Raw genomic sequence first — 14,978 nt, 5'->3', positions numbered from 1 at the left:
GTTGAAGCAGCTGCAAAATGCTTGCACGCACACAAGTGTAGTTTAATGTACGCACACAAGTAAAAAGTGTAGTTTAAGTGCGCTCAGTGCTGCACTGCGTGTGTGGAAAAGTGCGGGAAATTATTGCAACGAGACTGTTAAATAGCGTTTAAGAAAAAACTAAACGTAATCCAGCCAACTCGTAATAATAAAGTGCGTTGCAAAATGCTATCATTTGTAAAGACTTGAAGAATTAAGCAACAAAATATTGGTGGCATGTTTTGTGAATTTCATAAATCTCTCGTTTCGTTTTGGTTTTTTTCTTCTCTACCACAAAAAAGGGCGCGCGAGTGAGACAACAGTATTGGCGGTGCCGAACAGCAACAAGACAGCTATCCCGCCTACTCTCATTCAACTCACACGTCGCAGACTAAAAGTCTGCTCGCTCTCAAATGTTTGACATTTTTCACATTCAGCATTTTCCCTTTGTTCGTCGGCGGGTCTCGTTGTCATATGGCTCGTATAGACGCTCGTGCGTGCGTAACAAATAAAATTGAAAAAAGAAGAAACGAAACGCAACGCAAAAAATCGGTGTTTCAAATTTACCAAAATAGCGCACAAGTGTAAATAAACAAAATGTTAAATGCGCATGCAGTGTACAAGTGTATTCAATTCATTGAGAAATATGCGTAAAAAGCGTTATTTCGTGATTACTACGGCGACGACGACGACATCAAAACCAACAGCAACAACAACAACTAAGTGCTGCTGCGTTCATTGACGTGACGCGCGAGTGTGAGTGTGTATTTGTGTATGTGTGTGTGTGTTTATGTGTGCTGGTGAGTGTGTGAGTGTGCTGCGAGTTGTTTTCAAATAAATATTATACAAAATACAAAAATCAAAAGCCCGCAGCAACAGCAACAACAAACAAAACACCACATACAATCAAAATTGCAGTGACATCAAAACTGCAAACAAAACATACATACTACATACATCAAATCAAAAGCAAAACAACGAAATATTTACATCAAGCTCAGTTCAGTCCCGCGTGTCTCTCTTCGTTGCGCGCAAAATTCTGTGTGGGGAAGAAAAGAAAGTGTGGTCAACAGTCATCGCAATCTCTGCACTCAAAATGTCTATTTATCTAAGTGTGCGTGTGTGTGTGTTCTCAGTGTATTGAAGCGGGAAGAAGGAGGAAAGGAGTAAAAAGGAAGTTAAAAGCAATATCCAAGCAACAACAACATAAATACGAATCATAATAAAAATATTAAGCAGAAGAAGAAGCAACAACAACAACACAAATGAAGCAATCACATTTTGTTCAATTTTAAACCACAAATAATCTGTATCCCCCGAGCATTAAACAAGGCGCATAAATTTTTGCCAATGAGTCGCAGACAGTCATTGGATCGACCAGGTGAGTGGAGAATTCACAAAAATTGCCCTTACTTACTACTCACCTATGTATTTGTAATTAGCATTTCAATTCCACATTTACACTAACACACACTCACTTAGTCAGCATCATCATCATTGGCCTGCATACGTGCACTTTGCGCGCACACTCTCTCTCTCTTACTCTCACTCTCTCGGCCGTTTTGTCTCCGTATTCGTCTCGTTCTCTATTTCTTTTTCGGAGAGAGGGCTCTCGTCGTTGTTGTGTGTTTGGAGTGTGCTCTCGCTATTGCTGTTGCTTTTGCTGTTGCTGTTTGCTGCTGCTATAAATAAATTGCTCTCGCTGCTGCTCTGAAAATGCTGTGCGATGCGGCGCAGCTGCTTTGAGCTGTCATGTTGTCCATTGTTCTTCTTGTTGTTGTAACAAACAACAGAGGCGCAGCAACAACTGTGAAAACAACAAGCAACAAAACGCTGAAACTGTTGTGATGCAAAAGGCAAATGTACTAAATGACAGCACCAGTGAATCTTTCCCTTTTTTTTCGTCTTTCTACTGCTCTGTGGTGAATTTCTATGTCTATCCTTTTTGTGGCCAACAAATTTTCCATTGATTGAAACCTGACTGGCGCTTGTTTATGACAGCTAAATGCAATTAAAGCGTTCGCTTTTGCCATTTTTTTTAGCTTTGCTTTTGTTTTGATCCGCATTATGTTAATACGTTCAGCTAACATCGCTGCGGCACTGGGCCGGCACTTTAAGGTATAAAATATACAAAAGAGAAAGTGTCGCGAACGTTGCAACATTTTGTAAAATGTAAATGTGACCCAAAATGTGACGTACATATGAGAAAGCAGCGTATATAGATATATTAAAAAAGGTAAAGGCCAAGAGATGAAGAAGGAAACAGCAACACCAACAGAAACAGAAAACAGAAAAAAAAACACATTGCTGTTCGAGATACTTTTGTATCTTTTTATATATGTAGCTATCGACAAGCGCATGGTCCGCATCCGTCTTTCAGCAAGTTTGAAATGCTGCCCACAATTTTCACTTGTCGCCTCAATTTAGCCGGGGCTAAGAGATCATCGCATTGCATTCAGTTATTTGACATTGTCAATGCATGTAAACAAAATGCATGTTAGCAATATTTATGCAAATTATGCAGGCAATAAAATTTTAGCACTCTAAACTTGTTGACTGACTTTTCAATGTGCATTCCAACTGTGGATATGGATACAAAGTACAAAATGTATCTATGAGATACTTTACCAATAGATTGTGTATCTGTATCTGTGAGATACTTTGCAAAATACACATGTCATTCTCTTGCACAGTTTAATGATAACCATCAATTAGACATTTTGATGGCACTTGAATTAAATATGCAACTCGTCGCATTTCGCTTGAACGCAACCGGCTTCGCCTCCGCCTCCATGTGAATAAAATGCAGTAACCCGTTAATTTATTTATAAAATTCAATGTTGACGGGGCGGCTAAACGCGGCACAGACCCAACGAAACAAATCGTTCTCAATGCAAAGTAGCTCTACAAAATAACACTAACAACAATAATAATACTGGCAACAATAGCGAACAGCAACAGCAACATCAACAGCAACAGCACCAGTAAAACTTGGGGCAGGCAGTCAGGCAGCCGGGTTTTATATTTTGTAGGTCAGGGTTGTCGCGTGTAATGCAAAACGTGCCAGCAAATTGAATGAATAAGCTCGCCCTGTCTGCCTGCCTGCTTGCAACAGCAACAACAACAACCACAACAACAACAAACAAACAAACACACAAACTAGGCAACGACTGGGCTAATAAGTAACAAACTGCATAAATTATAACGACAGTAACTACAACATGAATTGCGTCGCGAATTGTATGCGTTTGTTAAAGCCAAAGGGTTCGATGCCTTGCACTTGGCACCAAACTTGTAATTTATTTAAACAATTGTGTAAAAACGTCGCCGGTCGGCAGCGTTCACTATTCACAATTTGTTGGCACGCGATCCAAAAGCTGGAAGAGAAGCATTTTAAAGGTTGCTTTGCAAATTTAAATACGTAATAAATTAATTACTTGAAACACACAGATGTTGAAGACTATTTCTTTATATATTCAACTTAATGACAGGATGTGCAGCTCAATCTAATCTATATTTATCTATTGGCTTCACTTGATGGATTTACATACTCTATTTAGTAGAAATTAATACAGGCTTATTTGTATTATTTGTTATTTGTAGTATTTGGTGTCACGCTGTTTCACTTGTATCTCTTTGCAGCGCGTGCCAAAAGCTCATTAAATGCATTTTTAATGTTGAATCGATTTTCCACGCTATTAAACGCCTATTAACATTGTCTATCAGGGACTGTAAACGCATCACGCTTTCCATTCAATTTGTTAGACATTTCCCCACAGTGTCTACATAGTACAATATATTAAGTATGTAGATGTTGTGTTTTATTATTTAAATGTGTTCGCATTTCAATAATTTTCGATTGGTTTCAAGGGCAAAACGATAGCGACCAGTATTTTTGTTGACGGCTTTTTACTGATAAGCAAGCAAGCATTTGGTTTATGATAGATCGATTTATAGATAAACACAAATATCCATACAATAATAGCACATGCTAACATTCAATATTTAAGTGTTTAAGTAACAATATTGTAATGTGATTGCTCTGAGATTCGATTTGACAACCCTTTTCTCGATTAATAAAACGCATCTGTTTTCAGTGAAACCTGTTGGGAATAAACAAGTGTTTGCATTTATTGTTGTGGACATTATTTCTTAATATAAATTGCATTGAGGTACACTATAAATTTAATGTCTCTCGCTTCGCTTTCTCTCCAATACAATTCTTCCAAGAATTGCTTACGTATATAATCTGCATATTGAGCAACTTTCGGTTGCAGATGCCTTTTACTGTTAATCGGAATTGTTGCTTAGTCATAACATTGATAGCGTATAGATAATTAATGTTGATTGTTAAGGTATGTGATTTCATCACAATGACAAAAAGACAATAAAATTTATGAAATTCTTGTTTAGCAGATACGCGAACAACTCGATTAGTTGGCTTAAATATTTTCAATTTCAATTAGTTTATAGCAATAAAACTTGAGATTGAAATCATTTATAATTATTAAAAAAAAAACGAAAAAACTATGATCCAATCCAAAGTGTGCAACATGATGAACATGTTCTTGGAACAAACTACGAGCTTATCAGCTAAAGTTCTTCATAAAATCAGGCAAAAGGCATTTGCGAGAGTGAAACGAGAGTTGTTTCGAGTGCTCTCTCTATTTGTTGCTATTCTCTTGGGTGTTGTTTTGTTGTTGTTTTTAATGCGCTCTCGCGCCTTGAGCTTATCATCGAATTGTTTCGACTGCCATTATTGTGTGTGTGTGTTTACGAGTTGTTTAATGATTTATTAACACCCAAGCAACCAAGCAAGCATACTAAGAACTGAACAACAAAAGTTGTTGTCGCTTTGATGAACTTTACTTTACTTTAGCTTGGCTGCTTATTACCATAAGCCGGCTCACATTGGATGGAACAAAGCACACAGCTCGATGAGCTAATGTTGTCAATTGGCTGGCACTCCTGTAAGCCGAAATGGAATGATTATTATTATTATTATGATTAATCCTGCAGACAAAAGCGATGCCAAGGCAACGCAAGGATATTTTCCATTCCTATGCAATTTTCTTATTTGTTTGTCCTTTGTATTTAATTCTCGCATTCCCGCTGTGTTTTTTTCTTTTTTGGTTTTTCGTTATTGTTGTTGTCGTCGTTCCCTTTGTCGTCGCTAATGAAAGAAATTGCTTTGATTTGACGTCGAAAAAGTTTTCTCATTTGAGCAAACGCACTCCAAAAATTACACGAATCTCTGCGGTGGCTGCTCTAGGTCTTCGTGTCCGTGTTTCACTCTCTGTGTGTATGTGTGTGTGCGTAAGGCTTTTTGTGCCTCTGTCTGTGTGTGTGTGTGTGGGTTTGTGTCCATTAAAAGTTTACACTTTTTGGGGGTTAATCGCTGGCATCAAAGTGGTTGTTGTTTCGTTGTTGGCTGGCTGGCTGGCTGGTGGGCGAGAATGTGATGTGTATCTATCTATTAAAAAATCGAGGCGAATCGAGCGAGTCGCGCGTCCCGGAATGGGAAAAGACGATGCGACGATGCCCGCTGACGACAACGAGCAAATGACGATGACGACGACGACGACGACGACGATGTCGTCAAATGCTTTTCTGAGTGTGATGCTCTCTCTCAGGAAATTGTTTTTGTTGCTGTTTGCTAGAGCCGCATCGACAGCAGTGGCAATAACAACAACAACAGAAACGTGACGGCGAAATTAACGCCAATAACAATGCGAGTAGCGAGAGTTGTTTTTTTTTTTTTTTGTTTTTGAGTTGGTTGCAATTGTTGTATTGCCTTTTTGCTCGCTCAAATGTAGGCAATGAAATAGAATTGACAAATCACACAAAACAGCAACGAAAATGAATTAGCATTGCCATATCGTATGCAAAATATTTTTAGAATAATCTGGCAACCTGTAAATCTTTTTAATCATCTACGTTTGGCATTCACACCACTGTTTGTGTGTGTGTGTGTTTAAATTCTATTCCCAGTTGGCAGCACCATTTCGAGCAATTTCCGATGCCTCCTGCACTTCACACAAAGATGTTTTGTGTGTGTGTGGAATCAGCAGCCGGAGCAGCAGTTGGGGCATAAATTATATTTGCTTTGCCTCCGAACTCCCCAACACTACCACAAAATGGCGTCAACGGATGCGGTCTACACTTTGGAAAGTCGTGTGCATGAATCTATGAATGTGCTATGTACATACATACATATGTACGAATGGCTGTGTGTGGCACACGTTCATTTAATCGATTTTGGTAACAGTTGTGTTGTTGCCATTTTCATTAAGGGTTATTTCGGCTTGATCTGAGCAATGCCAGTGGAACATAACACACACAATATGCCATAGAACTAAAACGCCGCGTCGTTCGCAGTTCGCAGTTCACAACACAACAGTTCGCTGTGCTCGGGACGAAACAGGACGAAACAGGACGAAACGCGAACGCATGTCCTGCCAGCCATCGGGTCGCAATCGTGCGTTTTCAGCTTCCATTTGTGTGTTGCTGCTGCTGCTGATTCTCTCTGGAGAGTTTGTCGTCGGGAGTTTTTGATTTTCGACATGTCGCCGCCACTTCCTTCTCCCCATTTTCGTACTTGATGCTTGAATTTCAACCCTTTTTTCGCTGTGTGAACACACTCACACACACATACACACACACAGATAGAAAAGCCTCACACACGCGAGCAAAGTTTTGCATATTTATTATAGATAATTTGTGTACAGGTTTTTGTGCTGGCGCGCAAACTCTCAACAACGTCCTGGGAGCATCCTGACCCTATCCCATTCCAGCGTCATTCCCGTTTTGCTGTTGCATATTCCGCATATGTTGTAGCATGTCCGTCTTGTTGTTGTTGTTGTTGTTTCTTTCCTGGCTTTGTACAGCTAACGAAAGGGTTGTGACTCGACGAGAGGTGAGATGAGGTGGTGCAGTAATTAATTTCTGGCTTGTACAGCTGTGGAAATAAATAAAATAAAAACGAATAACGAATAACGGGGAGCAACAAAAAATATACATAATGATTCGGGATGATTTTTTTCTCTCGCACTTTTGATATCTGGCAACGCTGCTGCTGCAGTTCAAAGTTCACTTTTGCTTTGGTGCATTAAGTAATTAAGATTAATGCGTGTCGTATAATTGAAATTCCTAGTATGTCTCCTTGCTATTGGTTTGCAATTATGTCATAATCAAATTCGATATGGATATTTCTATAAAACTATGGAAAACAAACGAGACTGACTAAAATTGCTGTGAACCTAATCTCACAGTTGGTTAATTACTCTAATTCACCTTGATGCGATTTGGCTTGTTTTAGTACACGGCATTTGCATATTTGATACGGCTTACAACAACAACGAAATGCTACACACACACACACACACACACAAAGGCACACACTCTGACTGAATTAAATGATTCGATTTTAATTGAACAAGTTTTTTGTTTGTAGCTTATATTCTGCATTCCCCAATCGAAAATGCAATTAAATCAATTGATAGACTGTGACAGTGGGCTTTTTACGACTCTGAGATATTCTGTTATTTATTACAACAAGTTGATTGCATTTTATGCTTTTATTATGCTTTTAATTCTATAAAATCTGACCCAAGATGTCATATTCTCGTTAGTTACTATCGATAACTTATGCAATCGATTAATAAAAATTTTCCTTGAATTTATTGCTCTCGTTAGTCACATTTTATGCTTTTATTATGCTTTTAATTCTATAAAATCTGACCCAAGATGTCATATTCTCGTTAGTTACTATCGATAACTTATGCAATCGATTAGTAAATATTTTCCTTGAATTTGTTGCTCTCGTTAGTCACAATTGATAGTTTTGCCAGTGGCTGTGATTTCAAGCGGAAATAGCGATAATACCACTTAATAATTATTATTATTATTATTATTATGATTGGGGTCTGGCTCGATGCTCGACGAAAAATCGATTCAAATTGCAGCAGCCACAACATACAACACACAACACACAACAAGAGTGTCGACTGCATTGTTATTTGCCAGGCCTGTTTCCGGTTTGTCATCGTGTTCGGCCACATGCATTTCCTACACATGCCACAAATGCTCGCAACTCTCGTGTGGCACATTGGACAAACCGCTCTCTGTCTCTGTTTCTGTGTTGTTGTTGTTGTTGCGTGTATTTGCCACCGCCTGTGGCGCTACTGGGCGAGCATTAGTACATATTAAGTATGATTACAATTACCGTGTACAACAAGAGCATCTTATTACAGTCGAGCAAGCGCATTTACGGCATTCTATCATCCATTCTGCCGCTTCACTTGTCTGTCATCTACTTCGCTCTCTCTTTCTTTGCCTCTCTCTCTCTGTCTGCGTCTATCTTTTGTATTTGTGTCTTGCGCCTTCTGTGCGCTCTGCAGAAATCACTCATGTGCACACTTTTACAATTACACTTGACATTCGCATCAACATCAACGGGCCTGACTGACTGAGTTTTGGCTACGGGCTATTGGATAATGTTTTGGGTGTGTTCAAGGAGCTGCTGAAGGCTTAAGAGAGGGGAGAGCGTTGGGTGCGTAATGGGTAAATTTATAATACTATGCCTCGGAAAGTTTAGAGCTGAGCAGGAGAAGGAGAAGTAGGGGAATCCCATGCGCGTTCGTTCTATGCCTCTTTGCATAACTTTGCATATAAGAAATGGGAGCATGAATCAAGCGAATAATAAATTACAAACATAAATACATACACTCTCACACACACATGCATACATATTATACACACATTCAAATGTATATATGCTGATAACCGCCGCTGGGTTATTATAAAACAATCCGCTGCATTTGAGTTTGTTTTACGAGAGTTGAGTTTGTTTTTCGACTTCTGCTACACTTGGCAAAATTCTCGCGCTGTAGAATTGACTTTTTTTTTTTTTTGTATTCTTGCTCTTGTTGTTTAACACTCTTTCCCCTCTTGTGGGCTATGCGCTATTTTATGTGGTTGGCAAATAAATTCAATTGCCTCTTGACTCGTTTTATGTTCATTGAAAGTGCGATTTATGTTCTAACTGGGCTCTTAACTTTTAATAGGTTCATTGCACACACTTAAACGTTTTGTTCTGATCCAAATAGGCCAACTTCATTTATTAGACTTGTATATAATTGGCTGAGGATTAAGAGCTACTTGAATTGGTATTATTTCCTCTTTAAATTGGTTCCTTAAATGCCAGTCAATGTGATTTGTGAATAGAGTTTGAAAGAGTATTTCGGAATTTGTTGCCAGTTAAATTTATTTTGATACTTTCTGTGAGCTTCATTATAAATTCATATGGTAAACATTTACACAAATGGCAGCAGCGGTTTTGCGGCGTTTTTCCCAGTTAACGTACTCTCGATGATGATGATGATGATGATGTATGCTCATGCTGATGATGATGATAAAGTGATGGCTAATGGTGGTGGTGCTACTTCTATTGGATTTGGACTCGTTTTGGCTGTGAGCATGATTCAATAAATGCTTGGCGCAGTTCAACTGCGAGTTTTCGCTTGAAAGGGTTGGCAGGGAAATATGAGTGGAAATGAAGTTAAATTGGCATCATGTTGTGTGTGCCCTTTGGAAGTAAATCGAAAATGAATTGTTTGACATTAATGCAATAATCACAATCTCGGATTATGTGCTGGATATCATGTTGGCTGCTTATGACGTATTATTGTTGATATTAAAGAAGGTCACAAAGCTTCAAGTTGTTCCTTTTTTTTTTGTTGTGCTGTTGAACTGACCTAAATTCGGTGCTTTATAATGCGAAGCCATGACCCTTGACACAGCACAAGTTTTGTGAGCCACATCGACTTTGAAAGTGACCAAAAGACGAGGGCAGACAAAACTCTGACCAATGGAATTTGCATAGCTCTGGGGCAGGAAAAGACTGGGACAGGCGAGTGCCCCCCAGTTGCAGACGTCGAGCCGCATGAATGAATTATAAAGGATTCTTGGACGTTGCCATGCTACACTATATCAATATGTATCTGTATAATATTTATTTTGTATTTATTTGTTGTTGATTTTTCCGTATTGTTTAAGTGTGTGTGTCTGTGTGAGTGTTGCACATTTGGTGGTCAGACAGGCCAAATGGTAACCCATCTCATAATCCAATTGAGTGTCAACTTGGTGTCAGTTTTCATTTCGGACACCAAAACACTTGACGTTCTCTCCCCATCCCCTTCCCCATCCCCGCACTCTTGTTCTCTTTGAGGGGCGCAGTGGATAATTGGCGGCACTCAGGCATAAAACCGAAACTTACGAACAATCCTTGAGGTCACTTTGTTTTCCACTCAAGTTTCTACCACCGGTGGTATCTGTATCTTGTCTCTCTCTCTCTCTGTCTGTCTGTCTGTCTGTTCATTCTTTCTTTCTCATTGCTCTGTGTTGGCTTTTTCTTCATGTTTTATGTTTTGTGTTGTCGTTGTTGTTGTTGTTGTCTGTCTGCCAAGTTAACCACAGTTATTTTAGTGTGTGTGTTTGCGGGTGTTGTTGCCCTTTTCTTCTACTTTTTTTTACGTTGTTGTTATTGTTCTTGTCATCGTGGGAGGGAGCAGGCTTCTAAAGTTTTTAATTCGTATGTGAGACGAAAGTTTTGGCTTGTCTTTCAGTTTTGTTATTGATGTGTCTGCTGCTTAGGAAATGCCATTTAACTCTACTCGATGTCAAATTGAATTCCAGCTAGAAGATGGACGACTGCTCAATCTACCATTAGCAGTTTTTTGTTGTGTTTTGTTTAAGAGCCATTCAATTTGTTGTCACTCACTCTATAATGGATACTGTTAAAGTACTTAACTAATTACCTTCAATTTAGCTGCGCATCCTAGTGAATTGTGAATGAACTAAATCTCTGATGGCTAATCCAAAAATGGCTCATAATCAACCAGCAGACAAAAGGGACTCGATTGCAGTGGGGAGCTGAACAACAGCTGCGTACAACGTGTAATGGTCGGTTAATGATTACAAAAAAGGGAAATACAATCAGTCGTAAAGTTGTCAGACGAGAGCATCTTGTGGGCTAAGCCATGCACAGGTAGAGGGAAAAGAAAACAGCAGCTGCTCTTGGTGCTGTTGCTTCCTTTGCCATTCAGCACGTCTACTTGTTGTAATCTAAACAATACCTGAAAGAGAGAAAGAGAGTGAATTTCAGAGTTTTAAGCTGAAGGCAAAGTGCGCGGTTAAATCGAGAACAATGAACCGATATAAATGCGAAATAAAAACGAATCGAAGCTTATTGATAAACGGGAATGTGGCAGTTACCAAAAACAGTAACAAGAATATCTTGCACATTGGCTTACCCAAGGATAACATGCGTTTAAAGACCTGTCATAGGATACCTGCCAAAACACACACACACACACATGAAAATGTATTGTAGTTACTTACCAGCTGCAAAAATCGTATTACCAGTATTACTCCCTCTCTCTCTCTCTCTGTCTCTATCTCTCTTCTATTTGCTGCAGTTCTTTTGCTGGGCAATTTTCGAGCATTTGGCTATTTTGGACGGCACAGCAGCAAAGAATGTATTGCCTGTTGTCGAAAATGTATCTGCAAGATACACACACAATCGCCCAGCTCTATCTCGTCACTCCTCGAAGAGTGTATTTTGTGCTGTGTGTATGTGTGTGTGTGTGTGTGCTGTTTGTGTTTGGCCCTTGGTGGCCATTGTTTTAGCCATCATCAGCAATATCAGCAACGCTTTGTCGAGCTCCTTTCTTGTCGTTCTGTTGCTGTTGCTGCTGCTATTGCTGTTGCTGTTGATGTTGTGGTTGGTCCATCAGCTGTCAATGGCTTCTGCTGCTGCCTGCAGCTCCGTTTTGTTGTCTACCTTTTTCAATCCGCTTTGCTCTCTCCACACACACACACACACACGAGTCTTTTTGTCCAGGTTGTTTATGCCAGTTTTAGTCTGCCATAATTGCTGTGCAGTCGGCCAGTCGAGTAAGTTGCTGCAGCCTACACTGTGAGAAAAATGAAACCAAACAAAACAAGCGAAAATGCCAGTTAATTGGCAACATTATGCTGATTCCACGAATCGAATAAAACGGTTGCTAAGAGTTATTACTGTGGCAGCAGGAATGAATCAATCAGTGCACACACTGCAACACACACACACACACACACTCACACACCTTTGATTGTTAGTTTGGACTAGTCGTGCATGTGTGTTTTGTTTTGTTGTTTCGTCGAGTGTAATCGTGGTCTTATAAAGTGTGTATAAATTTATCTAGCATTTCCCTGAAAATTATATTCAACTAGCTGGCAAAAGCTGCTTGTGTCGCCCATGACAACCAATGGTTTAGTTGGCTGGCTGTTGGCTGCTGGTTGCTGGCTGGCACCCACTCGAAATCCTTTCTGGTTGCCATGACGAGCATTGATTCAATGGCAGAGCAAACATGTTCAACTGCAAAATTAATCAGGCTTTAGGACTAGTTGTTGCAGTTGTTGCTGCTGATGGTGATGCTGCTTGGTGTCAGCTGCCGAGCAGTCGAGCAGCCTTTCGTATTCTATTGTCTTCACGCTTTTCGTTCTAACACTGCAGTCGAGGGGGCGGTGTATAAGTGATTGCATCTTTGTGGATTTGCGTGCTGCAGTGGCCAGCGGCAACTTCAACTCACAGACATCGCTCAGCTAGAGTAACATAAGCTTCACATCCATTAGTCGTTGTTAGATGTCTGACAATGCACTCGCTCAAACAGTTGCCAGTTGTGCTCTAGGTGCATAGGTGATACTTAATGTCGATAATTTAGTTGGGTATAAAGACTTAATGGCAATGCAAAGCATTGACAATTAGATTGTGATTTCTTTAATAATACTTAACTTATAAACTAAACTTTGACATAAGTAATTGACGCATATTGGCTGCAATATATTAGCCAGTAATACTCATCAGTAATTTTATAATACAGTAGAAATCAGTTTCTGTTGAATGACATGGTAATACTCATAATCGTAAAATTGTATTATACCTCAGAAATCAGTTTCTGTTTGAATTACTTATAAACTAAACTTTGACATAACTGTTTGACATATATTGACTGCATTTACCCAGTAATACTCATCAGTAATTTTATGATACAATAGAAATCAGTTTTTGCTGAATAACAAGATAATATTCATAATCATAAAATTGTATGATTCCTCAGAAATCAGTTTTTGTTGAATGACATAATTCCTTTTAAATCAATTTAGTAGAGAAATAGCTAATAAATACCAAAATTTTCAAAGTATGGGCACACTTTTTAATGAATCAATGAGTTGTGGCGATCTAGGTGTATAATTTATGTAAATTAACAATTAACATCATCAAACACACCCTTAAATTGATTTTATTGATTGACTTTAGCAAAGCAAAACACAAACAGCTGTTCTTTGATAAATGTATGTAATCAGTATCATGTATCACAATATACCAAAATGTTGAATACAAAAAGTAGGGATCTGAATTACCTGCAGAATTGAATGTGCCCATTGAATTGAGGGTATCTCAAAGTTGAGCGCACTCGACTGTTTCTTGTTGATTCTGTATCTGTATCTTCATCTCACTCTCATATGCGCACCGACTGCTGCTGAAAGAGTGGCTAGAACAAGATATAATATCACAATAGCAACACACACTCACTCTCACTCCCTTTGCTCTGTGTCTTGGCCAATTGCTTGAGTTGGAGTTGAGCCTAAGCAAACCTTCCGGCGCCGTTCAAGCGCGTCCAAAATGGTAATTTGCTTGAGTTTGGGTGCCGCATCGTTAGTGCCTGAACTCAGAACTCAGAGACTCAGAGCAGAACTCAACTGGTTGTCTACCTGATCCGGTCTACACAGGTCGTTGTCTGACTGACTGTCGGACGCGTTTCGTGATCAGTTGAGGCGCGAAATTATCTCACATTAAATGTGGGAATTTGTGCTTTTTGAATAATTCTCTTTTCATTCTATCCACTTACATCAAAACACTTTAATTGCATTCACCAAAATTTGGGACATTGAACTCTTAATTATGTCTACCCAAATCTATATTATTACTTCTATTTATTTTAATTCATAAATAGTTTATTCGACAAGCTTTAATAACGCTTCTTTCGGTATGCTTTTGTCTTTGCAGGTAATTATATTTTCCGTATGACATTTCTACACTTTATGGATATGGCAAGGGGATAAAGCAAACGAACGACAAATTACAAGTAACAAGTCTTTGGATAATGCAGTCCAGTTCCATAGGTCCATAGGCTTACGCATAGTTCATGTGTCAAATGTGAGTACTTCACTCTGGTTCACTTTGTGGTCTCAGCAACAACAAAATTTAATGACTGCCACAAAGTTCTTAACGGTCATTTAATGCTCTATCATATTTTATACGATGTATTAACACAACTAATTAACTTGGCCGAACAAAGCGCTGTGGGAGGCATTTCTGTAGGCAAAACAGACTCGCAAATGATGTCAATGCTTTGCTTTGCCTTACACGTGACGTTGTCGGGGATTAGCTTTGCTGACGACTGACTGCTTATTTATTTATAACGCATTTTTAAATGCCACACAAAACCAGAGACAAACACACAAACATATAGATGCGACATCCAAACTGGCCAGAGGAGAAAACCAGAGCGGAAGTTGATTAAAACTAATTTCCTACGTAACGCTATTGCCTGTTTCAAAGACGCAATGACGGCCAATCTATGTATATGGATATACAAGGAAGAGAAGGGAGGGCTCGAGGGTTTGTGTCAGGAACTCAACGACACAAAGCAATCAAAGGCAAACCAACAACCAAACGACGACCGAGTTCGAGCTTGAGTTTGAGTTCTTGGATGCCCCCTGGTCAACGGCGCAGAACCCCAAAAGCCCCAAAAGAGCTCCGCTCCAAATTCAACAACGACAAGCAGAAGTAACGATAGTAAACCAGCCATAAAACGAAAATATATAGAGTGAGAAGTGGAAGATATGGCCAAAAA

General features: G+C 39.3%; 1 protein-coding gene across 1 annotated transcript in view; it reads left to right on the top strand.

Moving 5' to 3' along the window:
- The first annotated feature begins 26 nt into the window (after positions 1-26).
- The window catches only part of LOC117576801 (mucin-17), a 54,123-nt gene continuing 39,171 nt past the window's right edge, over positions 27-14,978 (top strand). Inside the window, 1 exon segment of the mRNA XM_052007887.1 lies at positions 27-1,399. Within this exon segment, the coding sequence (XP_051863847.1) occupies positions 1,369-1,399 (31 nt within the window). The 5' untranslated portion in view covers positions 27-1,368.

Source organism: Drosophila albomicans, chromosome 2R (assembly GCF_009650485.2).
Source record: "Drosophila albomicans strain 15112-1751.03 chromosome 2R, ASM965048v2, whole genome shotgun sequence".
In the NCBI taxonomy this organism is placed as follows: Eukaryota; Metazoa; Arthropoda; class Insecta; order Diptera; family Drosophilidae; genus Drosophila; species Drosophila albomicans.
Note: the sequence above shows the minus strand (reverse complement) of the source record. Positions and strands in the feature narration are given on the sequence as shown.